The sequence below is a fragment of the Bicyclus anynana genome, chromosome 4 (genome assembly GCF_947172395.1).
Source record: "Bicyclus anynana chromosome 4, ilBicAnyn1.1, whole genome shotgun sequence".
NCBI lineage: Eukaryota > Metazoa > Arthropoda > Insecta > Lepidoptera > Nymphalidae > Bicyclus > Bicyclus anynana.
In genome coordinates, this window is record NC_069086.1 from 4,816,372 (window position 1) to 4,843,044 (window position 26,673).

Sequence of the window (26,673 nt, forward strand, 5' to 3'; positions counted from 1 at the left end):
AAAATTAGATGATGTTATACATCGATGATTTCCAGCTAATCTCTCAATATGTATTTAAATTACTAAGAGAGATCAATCAATAGCGTTCAGTTTGGTGTTGACAAAAAGTTCATGATATATGGAAGAGCAATGAGCAACGTAAAGATTTTCCGTACATTTTGAAAGCTTTTCCTTATTTCAAGTGGTAACTACAGTGGTAGTTTTTATGACTTGGACACATAACAAGCTGCAGAAAAAGAAGCACTCGATAAAGACGTAGTCCTAAATGCGAGCAAAAGCAATGACTTTCTATTGTATCGTATATCAAGCGATTTTGCACATTTGATGCGTCTTTAGGGCTAACTCAATGATATTGTTAACGAGGCGAAACTTCAAATCTATCTATTACGTCCTACCTAATAGGCGCTCCGTCCAAATCACTTGCGAATCTACTTACAAAAGGTGCTAGAACGATGTCATTGTTATCGTACTCAACCAATCTTTACGATACTTTCACTGTGCATAAGCAAATATAATATCTAGACTTAAAATGCAATTAGCTTATCGTTGCGTGTATCAGAACCGTTACTCGTAGTATAATATAATAAAAGGTTCGTAGGCCCTGCATCAGTTTAGCGCCGGCCGCCTACGCACGAGCTTTCTCTCTACAAATGCTACTCATTTATTTTACGGCTTTGTTTAATTATGCGTAAATGGAAATTAGCGTAATTTAAAAGCAATTCAAACATCGTAAAAATGGCGTCGCCGTGAAAATTGTAGCGTCTGCGGCGGCCGCTTGTAAATTAATTTATGCTTGCGCTATGGTAGTAATTAGTTAGGAGATTCTGTGAAAATTAAATAGTTTTTCTTTTTTATTAAAAATTTTAGTATTTTAAAATTCACTTATACCACAGTATATATAACAAGCTTATACGTAAGTAGTAGTTAGCAATGTACTTAACATGTGCTTACTTATTATTCTAAACGTCCAATTACGCACGTCCGTGCATAAATAATTTTATTTTCTGTCTTTTGATCTATGACCATTGAATTTTTATTAGCATAGGCTAACTTCTGTATGCTGAAGGTACCTATATTTATTATATTATTTTGTATTGTTTTCTGCTCCTTTATTTCTTAATTGTTCTGATACTGACTGTTATAGCTATCAAGTAGGTATTGCATCTAGCATATTTCTACTGCAACTTGCTACTTTGGCTTAATTTTAATAGAACACAGCACGTTTATTAACCTTTCTTCTTTATGTCCTTTCGTACCTAGTAGTGAAAACTATGGACCGCTTTTAGTTGTCCTTCGTCTGCCACACCTACCCACGCCCCAAATATGAATTGATTAGTAATATTAACCCTTCATCGTTATCAACCCATATTCGACTCACTGCTGAGCTCGAGTCTCCTCTCAGAAAGAGACGGGTTAGGCCATAATCCACCACGCTGACTCAATGCGGATTGGCAGACACGCAGAACACGCAGAGGATTAATAAAATTCTCTGGTATGCAGGTTTCCTCACGATGATTGTCCTTCACCGTTTGAGACACGTGATTTTCAATTTAAAAAACCCCATTTTCTTAGAAAATTAACCCTTGCTTACATTTAATTATTATATCTGTCATTATGTTTTAGCGCGTTTCACCCAAATAAAGCATGTGTTACATTAATAGAGCAAACAACAGGTGGGGATAAAATTTAAGACATTTCATTGGTTATAGCAAAGCTTTATTTGGCAATAAATGAGCATAGCAAAGGAATATTTTGCAATGCTCATTTATTGTACGTGAACAGCATTGCTGCTAATGGCCAGTATATATTACTCGGGCCATGGCATGCGTAGGCGCCGCCGGAGCGGCCTTTATGAAGCAATTTATTGATGTATCGCCGTATCACACTTATTTATTAAACTCCGATCCATCTTTACGGTCATATTCTTACGTAATTGTTTGTAAAGGTTTATCTAAGGTTTCACGTCTGTGTATCTGAAATGAGAGGTTACACAACTGTTAACTATGCGAGCTGTGTTTATTTCAATTTAATCCACAATAGCTTCATGGTTATAATGGCCGGCTGAAGTCAAAGAGGTATCATCCCACAAAGTTTGTGTTATACTAATTCCTACTAACTGCTGATACGCTTTGTTACAGGGGTATGGTCATATTAAAAAGCCACAATATGGCTATAAACAAAATATATTCTTTTAAATGCTCCGTGACACCTAGCGAGTCCAAAACACACTTCTGCCAACCGGTGTGATGCTCGAAAATTTTCGTGTTTGATGTAAACCATGGCGAAGACCCACAGCAAAGATTTCCACTTTGATCATCTGTTTGTGTCTTAAATTTTATAAATAATTCGTAGCGCGTGTCACAACATCAACGTTGATTAATTTTTTTTACGATTGTCTCTTGGATTATAAGCGGACACAAATGACGTACTGAAGCCTAGCAAGTGTGCCTTGTGTGGTGGTTCTGTTATAGACGAAATTTTTCCACATCAGGTGAACCATCTGCTAGTTTCATCGACTTTAAAAATATTCGTAGCACGTGTCACATCATTAATGAGGGATTATGCTTTTTTTACGATTGCCTCTTGGGATATTAGCAAAAATGCGTCTCAATACTGGACAATAGCATGTCCAGTCAGCGTCTAATCTAGCTAGCGCAGTAGCATTATTATGTAACGATTTTTTTATATCTTGACAGTGTAAGTTTTGAAATCGTCTCTATTTCTTTCTATCTACAGTATTATGTTAGACAGAGACAAAATAACAAGTCAAAACTCACAATGACGAGCTATACAAGTATCATTACAGAATACTGCTACTGCAAGATTATTTAATTTTTTATATTTATTTTACTTCCACTTTGATCAGATGGGCCATCTGCCGTCAACTTTAATATTATTCGTAGCACGTGTCACATCATTAAATAATGTGGGTTTATGTATTTTTTACGTTTGTCTCTTGGGCTATTAGCGGACACAAGAGACACGTGTCAGGTCATTATCCTAGCAAGTGTTCCTTACGTGGTACGCCGATAGACGAAAGATTTCCACATTGATCAGGTGGACTATCATCTCGTTCCATCAACTTTAAAATTATTCGTAGCGCGTGTCACATCATTAACCAAGGATTATGCATTTTTTACAGCTGTCTCTTGGGCTATTAGCGAACACGCGTTTCGACATGCTGGACATTACCATATCCACAGCGTCAAATATCCTAGCTACGCTCTAGCGTTATACTATAACGATGTTTTTATATCTTAAATCAGTGTAAGTTTGAAAATTGTCTCTATTTCTCTCTATCTGCATCATTGTGTTAGACAGAGACAAATTCAAACCTTACAATGTTGAGCCATACAAATGCCATTACAGAATAATGCTACTGCAAGATTATTTTGCTTTAGGTTTACTTCCACTTTGATCAGCCGTCAACTTTAAAATTATACTTACGTAGCGCGTGTGAAGTTATTAATGTTGGTTTTATGTATTTTTTACGGTTGTCTCTTGGACTATTAGCGGCTACGGGTCACGAAGTGCACTCTTGCGTAGGCGCCGCTCTTTGGTGAACGCGATTTATTGACAACATCACACTTATTTATTAAACTTCAATACGTCTTTATGGCTATGATAAATTCAGCCCACTACCGATTTTTATATTAACTGGTTTCCGATTTTTATTGCTTTGGTCATAGGTGAAAGTTAACGGAATGTAACATTAATGTAAGCATCTTATCATGTTTTTTATAAATAGATAAATAAATAAAATTACATTTTGTTTACCTCAAATGTGGTTACAATTTAGTAAATAAATTTTTCGCAAATAAAATTTCCATAAATATAGGTTATGTCGACCATTCTGTAATTAACCCTGGTATTTCATTTAAATGGCTTTTATACATTATAGAGAGTTACAAAAAATTTGTAAAATTCTGTTGTTTACAAATACCGTGAAAACAATGGATTTTCCAGGACAAGAAGAAAAAGCATATGTTAGGTCCAATTTATGTCTATACCAAAATTCATGAAAATCTGTACACTTTTATAATTGTGAAATGGTAGCAGATATGCGGACTTTGGCACTAATCATCATTCAACAACCCATATTCGGCTCACTGCTGAGCTCGAGTCACCTCTCAGAATGAGTGGGGTTAGGCCAATAGTCCACCACGCTGGCCCAACGCGGATTGGCAGACTTCACACACGCAGAGAATTAAGAAAATTCTCAGGTATGCAGGTTTCCTTACGATGTTTTCCTTCACCGTTCGAGACACTTGATATTTAATTTCTTAAAATGCACACGACTGTGCATGCCCCGGACAGGATTTGAACCCACGCCCTCCGGAATCGGAGGCAGAGGTCATATCCACTGGGCTATCGCGGTTCTAATAAAGAATGATTCTTCAATACAAACTTCAGTAAGTTCTCTGGGATTTTTTTAAAATAGATTTTAGTTACAAATACATTATGTCTAAAGGCTTCAAACCTCATCTATTACGAGCTTTAGTACCGACTATAATTTCCGCTCTTCGTTTAATTACAAATCCTATTTCCTGCTAGCTTTGCAAACATGCGTACCTACTACTGATAAATAATTGATTTTTGGTTAGGTACTTTGACGGCCTCCGTGGCGCAATCGTGTGCGCGTGGATTTACAAAACAGAGGTCCTGGGTTCGATGCCCGGCTGGGTCGATTGAGGTTTTCTTAATTGATCCAGGTCTGGCTGGTGGCAGACTTCGGCTGTGGCTAGTTACTACCCTACCGGCAAAGACGTACCGTAGCTATTTAGCGTTCCGGAACGATGTCGTGTAGAAACCGAAAGGGCTGTGGATTTTCATCCTACTCCTAAGAAGTTAGCCCGCTTCCATCTTAGATTGCATCATCACTTACCATCAGGTAAGATTGTAGTCAAGGGCTAACTTGTAGAGAATAAAAAAGTTATTTCTGAGTACAAGTAGACCCAAAAGTAAATGATCGAATGATTTAGTTTTTGACATTTTCCGTACTTCCAAATAAAACAAGGCCTATACTAAACAAGGCTATATGCTAATATTATTGCAATGAATAATCTAACAGCCTATTAGTTATTATTTGCAGCCTCATGTAAATAAATTAGTTATTTCGCTTCGGATGCGATTTTACGGCCGGCGTAAGCGGCTATAAATTTGAGCTAGAAACTGGCGTTAAGCCGATCGTTGAGCCGAACGCAGTTATTTACAATAAGATGGGTTTTAAGGTCAGTTTAACCTTTATATTCTTTATAATTACAAAGATTTCTATAGTCTCCTTTTTTAAGGACTTTCCCAGAGACAAGCCCTGGCTTGAACAACGTTAAGATTTAAGTCTCAATAGCTCCTAGCTATTAAGTTGCATTTAAAACCTAGAGGTCATGGGTTCCATCCCCAATGGCGGACTGTTTTCGTACCCACTTTTAACACAGTCTTTCCAACTAATTTCAGGTGAAAGGGAATATTGGTCCTATTTAACAGGATTTGGCCAATATTCTTTAAAAAAGAAAGGAAGAAAGAAGTCTAAACTAACCGAACTATTTTCGTGCTTACCCCTAACACAGTTTTTCAACAAATTTCAGGGGAAAGGGAATATAGGTTATCCAATTTGATAAGATATCTAAACTAATATTATAAAGCTGAAGGGTTTGTTTGTTTGATTGCACGCGCTAATTTCAGGAACTACTGCTACGATTTGAAAAATTCTTTTAGGTACCACATTTATCGAGGAAGGCTATATATTATCCCCGTATTCCTATGGGAACGAGAACCACGCGAGTGAAACCGCGCGGCGTCAGCTAGTGGTTAATATTATTTAATGGAAAATTGAATCCAAATCCAATTATATAAATAAACTATGCAGCAGACCCTAGACGTCGTTAAAAACAATTACTTTAATCTTCAATCGCAAAAACAACCTTTGCAGCATTTAAAAACGCCAAGTTGAATACAGCTACTATTTTGTGTTGGTAAGCGTTTCCCAAACAAAAATGGTTTCTCAGTGACAAAAGCTCTGCTGCCTTCCTTTTCCGCACAAAAAGTCGCAGCTAAAACAATACAAAGTTTCATTTTAGTTACACAGTACAGGAACCAGCTTTTGTCAATTTTGTTTGCCAGTTTTATTAATCTACTGCCGAAGTAGGTTTATATTTTTCGAACTTAATCGTAAATATGAATTACTTTAAAATAAATGTTAGATTTCTTTTTGTTTTCATACTTTCGAACGAAAATAAGGAAGATTGCGCAGAAAAGATGAGAAAGGAGATGGTCCAATATTGTATGGAGCCCAGGATCAGTCATTGTACCCTGGCGGAAATAAAAGAAAATATATTTTTTAACTATTTTTGATTATACAAATCCACGAATTTACTTTACTTCTTTCGAAATATTGTTCTCTCCCACAAAATTCAACACTATTAAGGGTAACAATGGCGGATCGATGACGTTTTCAATGCAGTAGTCGATTTGACGTTTGCTGTCAATTTGTCAAGTCATAGTTGCTTTCGCAATCGCCATCTTGATAAAACTCAAAACTTGAATTTTTTTTTTTTATTTAATTAGATTTATTCACTCATTTAGATTGTTTTATAATCCTTGTATTTTTAAAATTTTAATGATACGAGGTACACGAGTGGACCTGAAATGGACCATCTCTTTTTAGAAAATATTACGATTATTTTATGGATGTTTGATTATTCAACAACGGTTCAACGGATGATACATAGATAGTCTGATGTAGTACATAGTTATATTTTATCCCGATATTCCTACAAGAATTGGATACACTTTGGTGAAATAAATAAATGCATAACTAGTATAGTATAAATTATATAGTTTATGCGACGTTTATGTAAATAAGTAGGTAATATAACACCATTGAAACCATGGCGTAAAATAGTAATTGACACGCCATTAACGAGATTTCCATTTAAGTTTTTGTCGCGACGTCTGATCGAAGTGATGCAACCACAGAACGCAATATTCATATTAATTATTATCTTCTAGTGATGGGATCATAGTCGATAGATTCAGTATACATTATAGATTCGACTATATAGTCGATATAATCAGATGCATAAACAGTAGGTTATAAAGTGAATTTCATTACCTTATACCGATACCGGGCCGTTTTTCAGCGCCGCAAATCTGACCATTTAAATCCCTGTAGCTCCGAAAGTAATGCTTTACTATTAGCATACCTACTCTTAATTTATATATGTACAGATTTAAAAAACTGTCATCATCCCTATTCGATATAATCTAATTTTTAATACTAATAATAGTCTTAGATACTCTTGGAAAATCATCATTATTTTCCTACCTAGTCTAATCTACATATTTTAGAATCTGTGTGAAGTTTTATTTTTCATTGTCATACGCAGTGGAAATAATTAGTTACGTAAGAGTATTTAAAGTCGGAATAATACGCAGGCGTCTAGTAGCAAATAAGACGTGTTTAACTAAGATTTTCAACAGCAAACTTCAGTTCAAAAACGATACAATATGGGAAAAATTCAATAATAAACATATTTATATTAGGTTAAGAATATTTCACACACTTTGAATATGGTCATTTAAGTGAAATAACATATCGGCATGTACTTGCCAATGCAAGAGGCTTTTTAAACACCCACATGTCACTTATAAATACTTGTTGAAAACCTCTTAGTACAATAAACTGGCGACAGGCGTCTTGCTACTAATTACTAACTGTAAAATGTGGTATTTGAATAAATATTTGAATACAATTTTATATCTTAATTGTTTAGATTGTATAACTGGAAAATGTCATTATAAATATAGGTATCATCAACATTTGACGGCCTCCGTGTCGCAGTGGTTTGCGCGGTTGATTTACAAGACGGAGGTCCTGGGTTCGATCCCCGGCTGGGCCGATTTATAGCAGGCTTCGTCCGTGGCTAGTTACCGGCAAAGACGTACCGCCAAGCGATTTAGCGTTCCGGCATGGTGTCGTGTAGAAACCGAAAGGGGTGTGGATTTTCGTTCTATGCCTAACAAGTTAGTACAATTCCATCTTAGATTGCATCATCACTTACTTAGTGGCGTGCATAAGGTCTTAGCTAGGGTAGGCATTTACGTACAAATTGTACAAAAAAGAAAATTCCATCTTCAATACAGGTTTGCAATGATTCTTCAGGGTAGGCAATGCATTATTGCACGCCACTGCTTACATTCAAAGAGTGAGGTGAGGTGAGATTGCAATCAAGGGCTAAAATCTTTTTTGTACAATTTGTACGTATAATGTAACGCACTACCTACTATTAAAACCCTGTGCACGCCACTGAGCCTGAGATTTTGACAGCCTCTCTGGTGCTGTTGTAACTGTACCAGAGAGGCTGTCAAAATCTTTCTGTAAAGTTACAGCGCTGTAAAATCGTTGGTTTTCATGGAGACGTCGTTAGTGATATTTTAATTTTGGCATCCCATAGAAACGAAGTTCAAATTCGAATAAAATGTGACATAGGCGAATATTTCATCAACGAATATAAAATAGCGGAATCGAACTCCAGTCACAGAAAACATATGTACAAGTATAAGTAGTTGGTTCATTAACGCGTTAGTAGTTTTCGAAACGACTTACTGTCTGTAATGCCGACTTCAATCAACCTCTATGTGTATAATAAAAATGTTTTAAGTACTTTAGCTGGTAAACTGTTATAATTTATCGTGTGTCGTAATTATCCACTCGTCTACATCACTAATGAGTGTTTAATTGATTATCTTGTATTAATCTGGCGATTGTATGTCCAGCAAGACAACTTGATCTTTGATAAAATCTATGTAGGTTCTACCTACCTAACCTACCTACTGTAATCTAACAAGCGTTCGCTTACCTTAAGCTACGCTTAATGTAGAATACATTTTTGTCGGCCTCCGTGGCGCAATGGTATGTGCGCTGGATTTACAAGACGTAGACGGTCCTACGTACGATCCCCGGTTGAGCCGATTGAGGTTTTCTTAATTGTTCCAGGTCTGACAGGCTTCAGCTGTGGTTAGTTCCCACTCTATCGGCAAAAACGTACCGCCAAGAGATTCAGCATTCCGATAATGTCGTGTAGAAACCAAAATGGGTGTGGATTTTCAACCTAGTCGTAATAAGTTAGCCCGCTTTCATCTTCGATTGCATCATCACTTACCATCTGGAGCGATTGTAGGCATGTGCTAACTTGTAAAGAATATAAAGTCTCTCCTCTAGTAATCCAATAAGCTTTAATTCATCATCATCAGCATGCAGCGAATCCCTGCAACTCGCTTGATGTCGTCAGTCCATCTGGTGTGGGGTCGACCAACACTGCGCTTACTAGTGCGGGGTCGCCATTCCAGCACTTTCCCAAAGCTTTAATTGAATTAGAGTATTAGAGTAATTTCTCATATTGGAAAATCATCAAAATCTATATTCTTGTGATGCGTGACAGAGTACAATTATATACTTTGAACACCACTATTTAGTTGTAACTTGAGAAACAAAGGTGTTACACTTTATTATAATTAAACGTAGAACAATGGGATTAGTCATTGATCGCCTTTCAGAGTACATAATAGTCAGTACTAATATATGGATAACCGCACGACATGCTATATGCATTGCATAACACATCAGACTTACTAATTATACATTCCATTTCGGTGTAGCAGGTACCTGGAAGTTAATATCAGATATCGCTTTAGAATAATGTATGGTTATCACAAATAGAAACCTTACATTAACATGAGCTTTGAGGACCTCTGACGTATTTAAAAATGTGACAACCTTGGTCGATTTTATGATAAGAGATCGCTCTGAGTTATATCACTATAAGTTTAGTTTTAATTTCCTAATTAAAACTAAACTCATAGTTCCTTCTTGTTGTTTCCGCCCGCGTCACCACATGGCTCCACGGAAGACCAGCGCTACGCTGGTGCATCCATCACTAGCGTAGCGCATGCTGAGTGGTGACCATTTTGGTACCACACACATCATTTTTTTGGATTTAATTTAATCATTAGTTTAATATCTTTGAATTATTAGTTTACTATATTTTTAAAATTTCTTTCTTTTGTTTTAGGTATTTGTTGTCTTTTGTGTATTATGTGTGTGTGTGTCCAAATAAAATAATTTTCTTTCTTTCTTTCTAATTATAAGTATTTTTTTTGACACGAGTTTAAATAAATGAAAATAAAAGTTCATATTATTAAAATAATAAATATAAAAAACTATTTACTCAACCCCAGTTACTAATTAAAATGCAACGAGCGCACAGTATACAGCAGTTATTTCGCTCTTGAAAACAAGACGAGAAAAGCTTTTTTCTTCCCTGGATTGTGTCATTAAACCCCATTACTTGCCGGTAATGATGTACGTGCTCTTTTTCGGAATGCTTGTAATTTGGTATTAAATTAAACGCTCTGTGCGAGTGTGTGGTTTGTGGTTGACTTTTGGACTTTATGGTCATTTCATTATTTTTTTATGCACAAGTACCGCTTACTGGGCGTGATGACATTCGAGTCATACTACGGGTACAATGTATACAAATATTTTTACTAGCCTTTGTCCCAGGGTTTCACCCACGTAGTTCCCGTTCCCGTGAGAATCAGGGGATAAAACATAGCATATGCCACCCACAAATAATGTGGCTTTTTGGTTGTAAACAAACAAACAATTTTCAAAATCGGCTTAGTAGAACCAGAGATTGCATTACCTCCTGCAATACCACAAACTTTACCTCTATAAAATATTAATATCGCTTCCGACTTCTGTTAAATGATTTTCTTTGATTATTATTATTTACTAGAGCTAGAGGTACAGACCGGAACTGGTTTTCTGGCCTAAACCGAAACTAAAACCGAATATTTGGTCATGGCTTCAGTTTCGGCCGAAACCGAAAGCGAAACTCACGTGGTCAAGTATACAATTACTTAAAATACTGCAGTTTGGTGCGTTTTACCCATTATTCTGTATTAATTAGGACATTAAATGGGAACACAGTTTATTAGTTTGTTATAATAATTTATTTAACATAATATAAAAAAAATATTAATATTTTTATTATTTTTTCAAATGAAATATAGCAAAATGTTTTTCAGTTATTAACAATCAAATCACTAATTATTGTTAAGCGATGCCGCGACATACGTGCGTGCACGACAACTTCCAAAATCAGTTTCGGTTTCGGCAAAAGTTTCGGCAAATTTTTGGCCGAAGCCAAAACTGCTGCCGAAATCCGGCCGAAACCGAAACCGAAGCCGAACTTTCGGTCGGACACTACTATTTACGTTAAATGTAACGCATTTTATTTATTAGGTCATGTAAAATAAATGACTGTTGTGAAGTTAATGATAACATTACAACCGAGCAATTATAACGTGTATTTATCTACGTAAAAAGACTGACTGATTACGAAAAAAAAAACATACATACAGCCGAACGTAGAACCTCCTCCTTTTTTGGAGTCGGTTCAAAGCTAAAAACAAAGATGATTAGTCAAATAAGGTAGATACAATGCGAAGGAATTCAGGCGTCCGTTACATATCGTTAAATACTTTAATGGTTTTTAAACAATATAAATGTACAAGATATTTATTCATGACCACACATGACATACTGCCCAAACTTCGTGTGTGTAACTATGTGTGTAACATCGACCTTGTAACCATCGATGTGATATAATGAGTCACACAAAACGACTTCCAGACTGCGATGCGTCCGGTCATCTATACCAATATTATAAAGTGTGTGAGTTTGTAGGGGGTAATCCCTGGATCTACGGAACATATTGTGATTTTTATTAGCAATAACCATATTCGGCTCACTGCTGAGCTCGTGTCTCCCCTCAGAATGAGAGGGGTTAGCCCAATAGTCCACCACGCTAGCCCAATGCGGATTGGCAGACTTCACACACGCAGAGAATTAGGAAAACTCTGGTATGCACGATGAAATGAATAGTTCCTTGACCGTTTGAGACACTGAAAAGTTGGAGGTGCATATCCCGGACACCCACACCCTCCGGAATCGGAGACAGAGGTCATATCCACTGGGCTATCACGGCTATAAAGGGTCGTCTGCTAGTAATATATACAAATCTCTATAAGTCAGTCGATTACATATTAAATCTAAAGTAGGTATGCAATTTTTAACAACGTCGTTAGGAATTACGGATGGAAGTGCGCGAAGTGGCCGACTATTTGCGTCCGCGGCGCGGCGAGGTGCGTGGTTTATTTGCGTTTGTCGCGCGTCGGGAAGGGCGTTCACACGGACCCGTCTATTTCCGCACAACTCCGCCACTAGTGTTGCCAAAAGTCCCGCATTTTGCGGAACGTCACTACGGGACGCTCGCGAAAGTCGTGTCCCACTTTTTTAGTAATGATGCTTTAATAGTTTATCCTAACGAAAGGTACTTAACTTTACTTACGTAAATATGAGTGTGATTTCCCTAGATTATTGTATATTTAAAAGTGAAAATTACTAGATCTAAAAGACTAATAATAGATCTTAAAATGTCTATAGCTAATAGTGGATTTATTTCATATCGCATTCGCCACAATTTGTTTATGTTAATTAATCAATTTAAAGCGGGAAATATGCTGTATATGCAAGAATTCGTATATTGCGCCATAGAATAAACAAAAATCCGAAAAATTCTACTTTCAAAACATTCGATTTGGCATATCATACTTCATCAAAAATACTTACTAGATAGTCATGATTAATATTTTTTATTTCTAACTACTTAAAAACTTTATAAACATGTCCCGAATTCAGTAAATAAGATGTCCCGCTTTTCAACCTGGCAACACTAGCCGTTTCTATCACGCCGGGGGCGTACAAATTCACGTTCCTGACAAATGACTTGAAACTGATACGAACAATTTATCTTCATATTTTTACAAAGACCTCAATACAGGTCGTATTTTGCACGCTATATTGATTGATTGACTATGTCGATCTTTATTATTAAGCCTTTTTATATCACTTTTTGCTTGTCTGAGTGTAAATCGTACCTGTTTTTTTACGATATATTCTAATTAAAAGTTAGAGTTTGACATTTACAGTTTATTCAACTTTGGAGTTATTGACAACATTACCGAGTACATGTCTTAGCATAGAAACTGGAGCTATCAATTTCTTATTCCGCTGTAGGTACTTGTCGCCGCTTCTGATTCTATCGGACATCCTGTATAATTAGAAAAATAATTAGTGTTGCCATGTTAGAGAATGGTTATACTTTTTATTCCAGTCAGTGCAATTTACTATTCTCGATACAAGTATTTTTATTTTACATACTAAAAGGAAAAACATAGACGGAGGATCGGTCAATTAATCTCATGATATAATCTATTGCAGATACGTCGTTCAAATTTTTGTAGTACCTAAATTAGTTAAAAATAAAAAGAAAATAAAATTTGCTTATTTATTTAATAATTTTTTACATTAAGTAGCTATACACTTTAGTTAGGTGTTTTATCTTTATTTATTGAATAAGGTAATAAACCAACCATAACTACCCTTGTGATTTTTTATATTGCTTAATATTATCTACAATTTACTTGGTAATATTAAGCAATATAAAAATAAAACGCTAATTTTAAACTTTAAAGATTTGTAGTTTAACATTTCATTTTTTTTAATTTATTTATTTATTTTCAAATAATTACAGCTTACGACGCGTTACATACGGGTGTAGAAAATGGTACTTACAAAATCACACAAACTGCTAACATTAGAACGATTGTGTACCGATAGATTACGCTATTGCATAAACTATGTTCTTCTATTTGTTACTCTATGCTTTTTCATTAGTCTATGATTCATTTACAAACTGCACACAAACGACAGAAAAGAGGCTATAATTAACATAAAAAGCCAACTAAATGGTCACTAGCATGTAGATTTAATTATAGACGCAATTCTTTGTTTTTGCGCCAATTTGCGTGTAGGCTACTATTTTCTTTTACAGACGTAAAAATTACAGACTATTAAAATAAGTGCCACGAGAATGAGTGCTTATTTTTGTAATTATAATCATATGTTTTGTAATAGCGCAGAACTATTATTTGCAGCGTAACCTTTACATGGCATAGAAAATATCAATAAATTTAAAATGACTCGGCACAAAAAATACATAATTAGGTAATTTCATGTTTTTACAGTTGAGTATTAAAATACGTCTAATATTACGGTTTCATTATCTACTCTCAATACAGTTTTAAACATTCAATAAACTAATTAAATAATTCATTATCATCATTAACAGCCGATGGACGTCCACTGCTGGACATAAGCTTCTTGCATGGACTTTCAAATAAAACGGTCTCGAGCCGCGAACATCCATCTTCCTGCAACCCGCTTGATAACCTTGGTCCACCTAGCGGGGGTTTTGCCACCAACACTGCGCTATCTGGTGCGCGGTCGCCATTCCAGCACCTTGGGACCCCAACGTCCATCGACTCTTCGAACTATATGGCCTACGGCCTGCCCATTGCCACTTCAGCTTCGCGACTCGCTGAGCTATAGCTTTGAGCTATATAATCAGTGACTTTGGATCTTCTGCGGATCTCTTCATTTCTTTCCCCATTCGATCACGCAGAGATACCCCAAGCATATCGCTCCATCGAACGCTGAGTTTGAGATATTTAATAGTTAGGTAGATTAGGTACATTAGGTTTTGTCTGTAAATGTTACAAAACTATAATTTTATTGACAGATAATTATGGTATGCTTAAATTAACTCTTGACGCATTACCAAACATTTGATCAAACTTTTTGTTGTTGTTGTAGGTACGACAAGAGTGCGGCCCGCCAACAACACTGGACACCCCGAACACGGCCACCACCTGGTCTACTCCCGGAGCATCCAGACGAGATGCCCTCCGAGCTCCCCCGCCCGACACTGAGCTCTTGCAGTTCGCTGCGACACTGTCTGCTAGCAAGAAACTGTTTGCTAGTCTCTCGGACAGACTGTGCGACGAACCTGACTTCGCTAATGAGAACAATGAACAGTGCTGGAATGGCGAGACTATTGGAGAGTAAGTGACATAAATTATAGTCATCATCATTATTAGACAGTTTTAATATCTCACTAAATCGCCCAATCCGCCTTGGACCAGCGTGGTGGACTATTGGCACAACGCTTCTCATTCTGAGAGGAGAATCGAGTTCAGCAGTGAGCCAAATATGGGTTGATATGATGAATATCTTACTAAACGGTACAAGCCTTTAAGAGAGGGTTTTAGGGCTTTGACAACCATGTTGCTTGCAAGAAGAGTGATATATGCAAAGATCATTATCAATTGACGATAACAGTAATGATGGGATGTATTATTACATATGTGGGTATTCACTAAAGGAAAATTATTCTTCCAACCCAGAAGACGAATCTAAGTCCCCATAATCCGCAACTAAACAGTTAAATCACTGGACTAAGAAGGCAGTGTTATTACTATTATAGGACTCAAAAGGTGATTACAAATATAAGAAAACTAATGTCGAACAAAGGTTATGATTCACAACACTTGTCAGGACAACTTAATTAACAAATCAAACTGTAACCAAAATAAGACCCTAGAATGGCAGAGAATGACCTTGAGTGGAGTCACGTACTTGTGAACGATGTGTGTAGGGTTAAAGGTACCTTTGACTGTATACAAACACTCCCCTTTTCCACTCAAGTCACTCTCCCCGCCTATCCTAAGTAACCCATTAAGAATTACACAACAAGAGATGTGGACGGCTCGAACGCCACGAGTACACTGAAGCCAACACGAGATCGGGCGACGTCATATCCGTCACAGACTACTATTTCCAACACTAAACGGCGATAACATTACTTGATTTTGTTTATCGACGCTTTGCATGCATTCTTTATTCTCTCGCTAACTTGACAAGAGCACATAATACGAGTATATTTTAATATTTTTAGTGATTTTTTTGGTCTTTTTTCTTTTATTGTGATATACGCTTTTGCCATCAATGTGGTTAACCAGGACAGTCTACCATCAGCCCATACATAACGCAATTATGAAAAAGCGGTTGTCAAAATTATTCAATATAAAATCTTTCAGTCATTGGAGTAATATATGATATTTTCTTCTACAGGTATACGAAAGCACTGGTTTCATCAGCATCAATAAGTGATCAGAAATACAATCCAGAAATAACTGCGACCGCTCACGAAGATTTCAGGCTAGCAGTGCTGGGAGTTAAATTGCAACATGCTAGACAGGTAATCTGTGTTTCATAACTCACTAGATTATTTAAAGCACATAACCAATATACCAGCTTAAAGGCAATTGAGAATGAAAATATCTACTAACAGTTATCCACGAATTTTGCGCGACCAGAATCTTGTTTCTACAGGAATATCGAAATAAGTAGTGAATTCTGTGCAATTTTTGATTACAATATATCTCCAGGCTAAAGTTCATCCAGAGCCTTTCGGATAAATTAAATTAGCATTAATTCGTATACTCGTGCAAACTTTTAGCGTTTATAAGATTTTTCTATTGCCATTTTATTTGTCCATACAGGTGTTAGTTTCCCACTCTTGGGCTGGATCCGTGCCAGCAGCTGAATCCTTCATGCAAAGTGACGAGGCTGGTGACGAGGGCTCAGGGTCAGGCAGAAGTTACAGCGAAGACGACGCCACATATGATGCTGAAGGGTCTGGTGAAGAAGGTTCTGGTGAACAGGAAGCTGGTAAGTTTCTCTATTTTACCTCCTAAATTACTATACCTTTCAGCTACCAAACAGTTTTTTTCATTGGACAGCCGGCAGTCTCGCTAGTAGGTCATGATTAAGACTATACATGTAGAATATTATATTCCTCTTACTATATTCATGGGTATATTCGTCTTACTATACTAAGGCTATTGTCTATGTTATTGTAAAAAAGTTATCAGATATCATGGAGCGCCAAGCTCCTATCTGTACACGCTCTTACGTACTTAACTCACACTCTGTAACTCATTATCATAGCGTTAATTGTTCTGTGTTAATCCTTATATTAAGTTCTCTACAAAACCCTACACTTTAATCATGATTGACGTCTTACATCTTCTATAGAGCATATACCTACTTTGAAAGCTATATTATAATTTTGATGTTAGGTCTAATAAAACCATTTTTCTCTATTAACAGGAAGCAAAGCGTTTGAAGAAACAACGTATTCATCGACGCCTAGAACATCATCCGCTGCTGCATTCGAACCGCTGATGTCCATTGTAATCAGCTTTGCAACATATCAGTTTCTGCAATACTTAAACCAGTTTAGGCCTGTTAACTGCCTCAGCGGAGCCCTGTGAACAAATTACTTAAAAATATCCATATCAATGTTTGAAGTGAAGTGAGTGAATGTGACTTTGACGACAATTAATTGACGAAGTTATGTATTGACAAAAACGGACAGAGAAACTGTAAAGATGGAGACATATTTTTGAGAACAATGGTTAATAGTTTAAGTTTGCATTGAAGCTTAGAGTTTAAATAAAATTATCTGAAAATACGTCTTCGTTCCAAATATATGCCTCCATCTAGAAGCTACCAATTTTAAAAAATATTTATATAGAATATGTGTGTAAGCATTAAAGCGAATTATACTATTGTAGTATTTTGGAGAGAGGTGTGTACTATCAGTGACACTTTTGACCAAGCAGTTAATAACGAAGTTATTACAACTGTTAACAATAAGAAGAATCTCAGACGTGCTACCGGTTTGTAACAACTCAAAGTTGATAGCCCCTTTTGTAGGTATTTTACTAGAGGATGATGTAAATGTAGTTTTCTCTTATTTAAAAGACAAATTGTAAGATATAACATTGATATTAATGAGGAACATTTAAGTAGGTGTTACGGAAGTTGTTGAATTTGAAGTGATATGTGTTTCGAATAACAAAATTGTGCTAATTTCTGTGACAACTTTAAAAATAGACGATTGTAAAAAAAATATCGACTAATCATCTGAATTTCTCAAATATGAGTCTTGACTTCGGGAAAACAGTTTTTGTTTTTCATTAATACAGATCAAATATAAAAAACGATTTAGGATATAATGTGTCCTACGTAGCTAGTCTCATACTAGTGCTAAATGCCAGCTTTCAGACTACAGAGTATAAAAGAGAAACGATTATTTTGAAATCGATGATAATAAAAGATGCATTTAAAATATATATAATATCAGTTTAATGTGTAATATACAGCATATCAAAATGTTTAATCTATTTGTAAATATATTCGGGATCTATTTTTATTAGAATAAATTGACTCATGACGCGAGTCAATGTGTGTAAGGTTATATTGAATTAATTGGCGAAATATTAAATATTTTACTAAATTACAATGCTATTATAAAATATATCCAACATGAAAGTATAAATATACGCCTCCATTAAAATAATACAGAGTTTAACGTGATAAAAATAAAATTATGAATAGTAATTAATTCATGAAATCAGTGAATAAACTAGAATTTAACTTTTCGCTTGTTAATTCAATAGCCTTATTTAGTGTATAAATATTACTTGAAGAATCTCTAATCAATGTTGAAACTAGCTGATTGGCAATAAATATATTAGAGAAATATAACAATTAGACATCAGTGATACAAAATATATAGGATCGATTGTACAGTTATGTAAATACCTAAAATCCTACTGATCTAGGTGCTTAGCTAGTAACATGTTTTGTTGCCATATTAATGTTACGAATATTATTATTTATAATTCTAATTAAGTCATAAATAAATCTAATATTATGTGATACAGATTTAGTAGGCATAAGTTAATGCGAAATGTACTGCATTATTTATATATATATACGTTTATTTAAAATATAGTTTATACATATACATTCTTCACACTCGAAACAATTAGAACAAAGGCGTGTACTCCATTTAGACAAACACTGCCAATGTTAACTGAAATCTCATTTGAAATTATTGCTTTCTGACTTTTTATAGTTAGCTATCAATAAATTTCATATTTTAATAATGTATGCAAAGGAAATAGTAAATTTTAGTGATACTGCGGTTAGTATAGACTAAGCTTTAAATTACCAATATGTATTGACTTGCCAATAACCTAAAAATGGTTAACCAATTAAGACGGAAGATTAAAAAACTGACGTTATTATAAAAATAACTTTCTTATTTGATGTTGAATCAATTGCTAGATACGAATTCTTCTTCTTCTTCTTCAATCTCTAGAAAGTCCTTAAAGTTTAGCTATGGTAACATCCTGAAACGCAGACTAAATGTGGACAATGCGGTTTATAATATAGGTCAGAGAACTACGCACATATTCATTGAAAGAAAAAGTAACATATTTTGACATAATATATGGACAGTATATATATTTTAAATATTATTACTATATTAAAAGACAAATACACTGGCCAAAAAAAGGTCTCCCACTCAGTATACGTAATGCAAGCTTAGCAAGTAGATTTCAGTGGAATCCTGTGGATAAACATTAAGTTTATATAGAAACTTAAATCTAAACATAGTATTTTGCGAAAACGAGAAAATCTATCACGTACGTACAAAGAATCTCAAAAGAAAAATAAACTGCATAAATATGTTAAAAGCCAGAATTTCAGAAAATACCTACTTTGTTTTTTTGTATTTTAATTACCTTTTTTAAATCACATATTTCGTGTTAAACGTAAACGAGTGTTAGGTACGTCAAAGGACATCAAGACTTTTTAAATTTACCAAATGTCATTGTTTAATAGCTTTTTAAGTATGTTTGTTTAGGTTATGTTTTAATTAAGACAATTAAATTCTACATTAAGAAAAATTCCAACTTAACTGCAATAAAAAATACGTAAAAGTTGAAAAATCTAAATTATATTGATTGGGGTTAATCGAATCACCATCTAATGGTGAATTGAGAGGTGTTTTGGATGCGTTGTAAATTATTATTACTTGTTGAAGACAGTGAGGACCATACAAGGAATGTATCAAATTTCGATGTTACTCTAACCAAGATGGTTAATTCTTATATGTGAGTTTTAAGCGGCGTCTAGATTTTGAACATCTATCACAAAAAAGAAATACATTTGGAAAAAAACAAATCACATACATTGTATTTAGAAATACCAACAACCACCAACGATATTTTATTAAAAATGCATTTAACAGTCAATCTGAGAAGTCCGTTCAGTTTTGTAAGTAGTGGTAAGACTACCCACCAACGGCCTTATTTATAAACATGGATTAGGAAATTTCTTTAAAGTAAAGTGAACTTTATTAGTGAACGTGATTAGGTCCACTTTACTTTACTGAAGGAAGTTGATTTTTGAATCTCAATCCTTGTTTATGAATATGGGGGTAAGCGTATAAATTGAAAATTCTTTTGAAAAACCTCCAAAGCCAAAGAGACTTTTTAAGTAGACAAACTATACTACACTGAATTCGCATTCGAATTATAAACGGTACGATAATTCAACACAATTGTAGATGTCAAATTATGACGATGAAACTTTTCCTTGGATTTCTATTTGTATTCTATTAAAGTGGATAAAATATATCGCTAAGCATATAATGTCTAGCAAACAACTGCAGGCTGAAACTCACTTATTGAGGATTACCTTATGGCCTTTCACACTAGCTTAATAGTTATAACGCAATGCTAAATTAGTACAGTACATTTACACAGTGGTAGTAAAAATCTGAAGAAAAAGCTAGTGTGAAGGAGTTCTTAAACTTAATATATCTAAAACTAATATATTGCAATAACATGTTAATTTTCTCTCAGGCATACGATATTGCTTCGATATTAGTAAATTGCAATTGAATAGATAGTTATTTGCGTGGGTAACACGAAATTGATCCCTAATCTATTGTAAATATTATTGGACAGATAGTGTGTTTATATTATGTGAAATAAATTCTGTACCATATGTTGTGTTTTATTTAATTTAAAACAACTATAAAAGATCTAAAGTTTTACCTCCCAAGTTTTGATCGAAATATGACTCTATTTATTGTCTATCTGTGACTCATAAATGTCTATATTTTTTCACTAAGCCTAACGTGCTAAACTGCACTTTATACAGGGTGATTCGGTCTTTAGTGCGGATATTTTTTTTCGTGGTTCTGTATCATTAATAGAATATAAATCTACAAACAGTTCGATACATTTTATGTAATTTTTTTTTAAATTTATGTCTCTAAAATAACAAAATAATGTACATATTATTACTAAACAAGATATATTCAGCTTAAAAGTGATCTGGTGACGTCCTTTAGGTATCAAACGAAAATAAAATAAACGCACAATAGGGTGACCCTAAAATTCTGTTCAAAAGTAAATTTAATTAGCTAACGATAATTTTGTTATTTTTGAGTTAAAAAAAAAAAGAAAAAATACGTGATCATTAAATTTTGTTTATGTACAAAATATAAAAATATCCGCACTAAAAAAATTTTCTTCCTGTATAGGTTGGTACTTCATCGTCTGACTCTAATAGTTGCCAGAAAAATATCTTACTGTCGAGGAAAGACTGGGAAACTGAGAAACATACAACCCTTTACGGATTTAAATGTATCGACAAGAAGTATTATCTATCTATCACAAGAGGAAAAGAAAAAAACCTGAACCTAAAACATGTTTTTAATAATTTATAGGAAGTTCGTGTTTAATCAATGTTATCCCGTAGTTTATCAACTAGCCCATATAAAAAAGAGGTAGATCAAATCATCAAACATCAGAATGAAGCTTGTATTGTGTCTAATTTTATTGATAACCTTATTTTGTAAGAAAAAAAGTACAAAATCAGGTAACATCATCAAAGACCCGAGAATTCGCCATTCGAGTGACGGGTTAAAACAATGTAAATATTCCGTCGTACAGTAGCAAAATGGCAAAAAAACATAGGTAAAGAAGCAATTTTAAAATTGCATTTATGCAGACTTCATCTGCTAAAATGTCGTATGCAATGCCTTTTGTGTTTGCCGGTACATTTCAACAAAAATACTGTACAAAGGTAGCCTCACGACGTAAGGCCTTTCAGGATATAATATTCATACCTGTACATACCATTGTTATTCCAGCCTTGTGTAATAATGATAAGATACATTACATTTCCCTTTGATATTAAAAACATGACTTTTAAATCAATGAAAACTTTACATGTTGTTTCTGTTTAATGAGATCTGGAAAAATAACCTCCATTAAAAAAGTACTTTCCAACCGAAAAGCTTAAGTCTTAAGCTATTGTGGTTTACGTCTTTAAGTCTTAAAGACTAAAGGTGATTCACATGACATTTTTTGTCCGCGCGATACAAACATTGGTGAGGCTATAACGACAGAAAGTGCGACATAGACAGTAGCTTAAACAATGTTTTGACGCCTTTATAGCTCCACGGAAAAGAAGTCAGCGCCAGACTCAACACTGACAGGTCATGGGTTTGATCTCCTGCCGCTGTAATATTGGTAAAAAAAGAGGAAAAATCAAAAAATGTAAAATTACTTCTCCAATACAAGTTCCTCTCTCTGAATTCCTTCTGTAATCAAGCACTACATTGCTGTATGAGTACTCAGATAAGCTGTTTACTTAGAGCTTACTTAGCCACACATGCAAGGTCATATGTCATAATTATTCTAGAGCGCATCTTTTCTCCGACTAAATCGCTCAACTATTAATTGGACACCGAACGTATCAGAATCGAAATCTCTTTCGATTACGCAATTTCCAAAGGCTGGAGTTTCGAATACGGCTTCTAGGATTTCAATTTCATTTAATTTTCTCAAATTCTGAGCTTTTAAAATTAATGTTTGCAGTCTTTCAGCTACGCCTAAAAGGGTTAGTTGGAATTAATCCTTATTTTCAATTTAATTAATCTCGTATTTCAGCAGTAACCCCGCGTCTATAAGAATAATTAATTTCTTAAGTTCAGAACTGCTATTCAGCGCAAAGTTAACATCGATTGGCATCTTGGCATCGGGTAAATAACCCACGGGCCTGGACTTGATGACTTTTGTTCTGAACTCAGCGGGATAACTCATTTATTAAAATTAATGGTATTCGTTAAAAGCTCAACATTACTTTTAATGTAGTAAACACATTTACCTACTTCATATTAATTTAATAAACACTATTATTAACCATTATAGAGAGCAAAAAGGAATATTTCCCTTTACTTACCACAACTGCCTCTTTCTACCAGTGGTTAGTTTTATGATCATATGATCCAGGGTTCGATGGGCTATGTAATAAGTTTTTCTTACTACTAAGATATCTTCAGTAGACATCTGGGGTTGTTGCTAGACGAGCTAAGCTATTGGTGCAAAATATGCTCCCCGAGATACGCCTCGGAGAGTATGTTTAGAAGCCGATCCAGGTAAGTATCAATGAACATCTAAGGCAAACATTATCAATCTACTTTGATACAGCGTGGAGGTTGGAGTGACTCCAGCGGGGACCAGCACTAAAAGGACCTACGTACAACGGCCAAACCTTAGTGCGGAAAAGGCCCAGGAAAAGAAGAAGAAGACAGCGTAGTGGTTCTAAGCTCTATACCGCCTTAAAAAGAGATTTACTGAACGAGTAAATGATTATACTAAAACTAATTATAATTAAATCAGATCTTAATTAATTAACATGTTTAATATGTATCAGCTACATCGTGTTACGTGTAGCTCGCTAAGCTACATAATTATTAATTAACAGATGAAGTATGTTTTACCTACTACTGCTTTTACCGTCCTTGTTCGGAATAAAAGAGGTTATGTTTTCGACGTACACAATTGTGTTTCTATGTTTGCTATTTCTCAAAAAAATAGGAATTGTTTTAGTTAATAGAATGGTGGTTCGCCCTAAAGTAAAAAGCATGTGCCATTTTAATTAATTATATTCATGTGTTTTAATGCAAATCAAAAGTTCCTAATTATGATTTAAATCAATACCACCTTATCACACTGGTACCTATTGATATTACAAGTTAAACTAATTTTAACTTGTTTCATACTAAGATATGGAAATATAGGAAATGTATTTACATTTCCCATTTATCTGTAATTTAATTCGCTTGACAAGCCGTCGCATTATATGATTTGCAATTCAATAAACTGCTCGAGATATCTCGCTGTGTCCAGTGTCCCTATTTGTTTATAGTATTGTGACACAAAATAGATACAATTTCATAAAAAGAAAATTCATTAATTTTCATTTATTTCAATTAGGCTTAGTTTACTAGCACTTTCAGTTTTAAATGTGAGGACTATGTCAAAATTTAATCTTATGGTGGTAATAATAGTCGAAAACTTAAAATTAAAGTTAAAAGGGTTCCAAAGGTTTGTAGTAGGCTCTTCTCGGACCAAGGCGCGGTCCGAGAAGAGCCCAGAATGAAGCCAATGGCCTTAGGGCTTAGGTCATTTCCCAAAAACATGAATATGACAAATGGTTTTTCGATGTCCCTTAGTAGTCTCTTACTCATAGAGGAATAAGAAAGGAAGGATATGGAGATGCATCGCACCCAAATTCACCAACAAAATTGTTTTTGAGGGGGAGGAGATAAATTCACACACACACACACACACACATCAAAAATATTTAACACCAATAAATATAATCTGTGTCCTTACACTACATACAATTATAAACTTGATTCCTAATACGCACACGTGTAATTTTAATACAGACTAACAAACACATAGCTTAGACTCGTCGTTATCAACCCATATTCGGCTCACTGCTGAGCTCGAGTCTCCTCTCAGAATGAGAGGGGTTAGGCCAATAGTCCACCACGCTGGCCCAATGCGGATTGGCAAACTTCACTCACGCAGAGAATTAAGAAAATTCTCTGGTGTGCAGGTTTCCTCACGATGTTTTTCTTCACCGTTTGAAACACGTGATATATAATTTCTTAAAATGCACACAGCTGAAAAGTTGGAGGTGCATGCCCCAGACCGGATTCGAACCCACACCCTCCGGAATCGGAGGCAGAGGTCATATCCACTGGGCTATCACGGCTCATAGCTTAGACTATCCACATAATATTCGATTACTTGATCGATGTTTGGCTGATCCGTCAGAAACATCGATTCTTTTTAGATATTGTTTTTATTACAAATTTGATATTATATATTTTTTTATTTATAGAATTTATTTGATAAGGTAAAAATACTTACAAATGAAACGTAACTGCTCTTTTAGTAAACTAGAAGTCGTTGCCGTTTTTTATGCCATGCATTTTTATGGAAAAACCAGCATTTTTAGGTTTTTTACGCGACGAAAACGATTACATCAATTCTATAGAACAGTGTGCCTAGTGGGAGTTTTCAATATTTTCAAACTGTTACTATCACGTTGACGTTTACGCAAATTTATATGGATTTGAAACAGTTATGCAGTAGTGCCACTAGATGGCGCTGTTTCAATTCCTTAGAAATTCGCGTTTACGTTACGTGACAGTAACAGTATCAAACTGCCACTAGGCCCTCAGTTTTTATAAACACGTTAGATCGTGATTTTGACAGAGTACCCCTCTAGCGTCTACGTCTAGCGAAGGTAAAGTCTAGGTCCTAAGATAATTGACTAATTAGTCTGAGCTCTTACTCTACTTTGCCGGTGCCTTATGGCTTTTATTTATTTTACAAATCTGACGTCATTAAATATCACTGAACTATAACACACTGCATAATTAAAACGTACCGACGGTCCGTTACAAAATCACTTCCTCCGTGAGTAATATTTCATTCGCATGACAAGATGTCGGATTATGCGAACTGCGATTCAATAACTCGGATATGTTGCCGTATGAATTAGAATTAGCATTGCGGGGTCGCCGTGTCGAGTCGTGTCAGCTTCGTGACTCGGGGATTGTTTCCATTCATTAGGCTGCATCTTCACAAAGGAAGGAAAACCTATTATTTAATTAAATTATAATGCAAATATTATTTATCGGTGAAGGAAAAATATCGTAAGGAAACCTGCATACCCGATAATTTTCTTAATTCTCTACGTGTGTGATGTCTGCTAATCCGTATTGGGCCAGCGTGGTGGGATATAGGCCTAACCCCTCTCAATCTGAGAATATGGGTTGCTAATATTGATAATTTGTTTCAAGTACTAAACTACACACCTATAGGGTTAAAAAGGGGTTCTAACTTCTTATGAAAGTAATATTTTCAAATTGTTTGTAAAACTGTAAAATTTTATTTGGTTTTAAAAAGTGGATGATTTATTTTTCATAGAACCTTGATTTAAAAGTTTCTTGGAGAACTTAAAAGTTTCCGAAACCTGAAAAATCTAATCATCAACTTAATATTTTTATTAACAGTGTTTAATTGAGGGAGTAAAATATTTCAAAATCGGTGAATATTAGACCTGGCATTCGACAATTTTCGATTTTTAGTATCTAAAAATTAAAATCGTATTCTATGCACATTTATAATCCTAAAACATTGTCATTGGGAACAATAAAGAATTTCCAATAACGTTGGCAACTTCCAGATGGTGAAATTTATGACTTTCGCAAGTCAGATATACTACTATCCACTTCAGTGATATCCAAAGGTATTTCATTGGAAAAGCGATGGATTTTACGGGCATTGGATGAGGTTATCTTAACTGTATGCTCTCAACAACTTTAGCTGTTAATTTAACTTTAGATGCGCTTATGTGCTAAACTTTTCTTGTTCGATACAACTATACAATTTTACAAGGCTTTGCTT

At 34.9% G+C, this 26,673-nt stretch overlaps 1 protein-coding gene across 1 annotated transcript in view; it reads left to right on the forward strand.

The window, feature by feature from the left end:
- Positions 1-20,896, forward strand: part of LOC112042976 (division abnormally delayed protein) — a 164,930-nt gene extending 144,034 nt beyond the window's left edge. The window contains exons 6-9 of the mRNA XM_024078211.2: positions 14,780-15,027; positions 16,097-16,223; positions 16,528-16,696; positions 17,138-20,896. Of these exons, the coding sequence (XP_023933979.1) occupies positions 14,780-15,027; positions 16,097-16,223; positions 16,528-16,696; positions 17,138-17,301 (708 nt within the window). The 3' untranslated portion in view covers positions 17,302-20,896. The remainder of the gene's footprint in view (positions 1-14,779; positions 15,028-16,096; positions 16,224-16,527; positions 16,697-17,137) is intronic.
- The last annotated feature ends 5,777 nt before the right edge of the window (positions 20,897-26,673 follow it).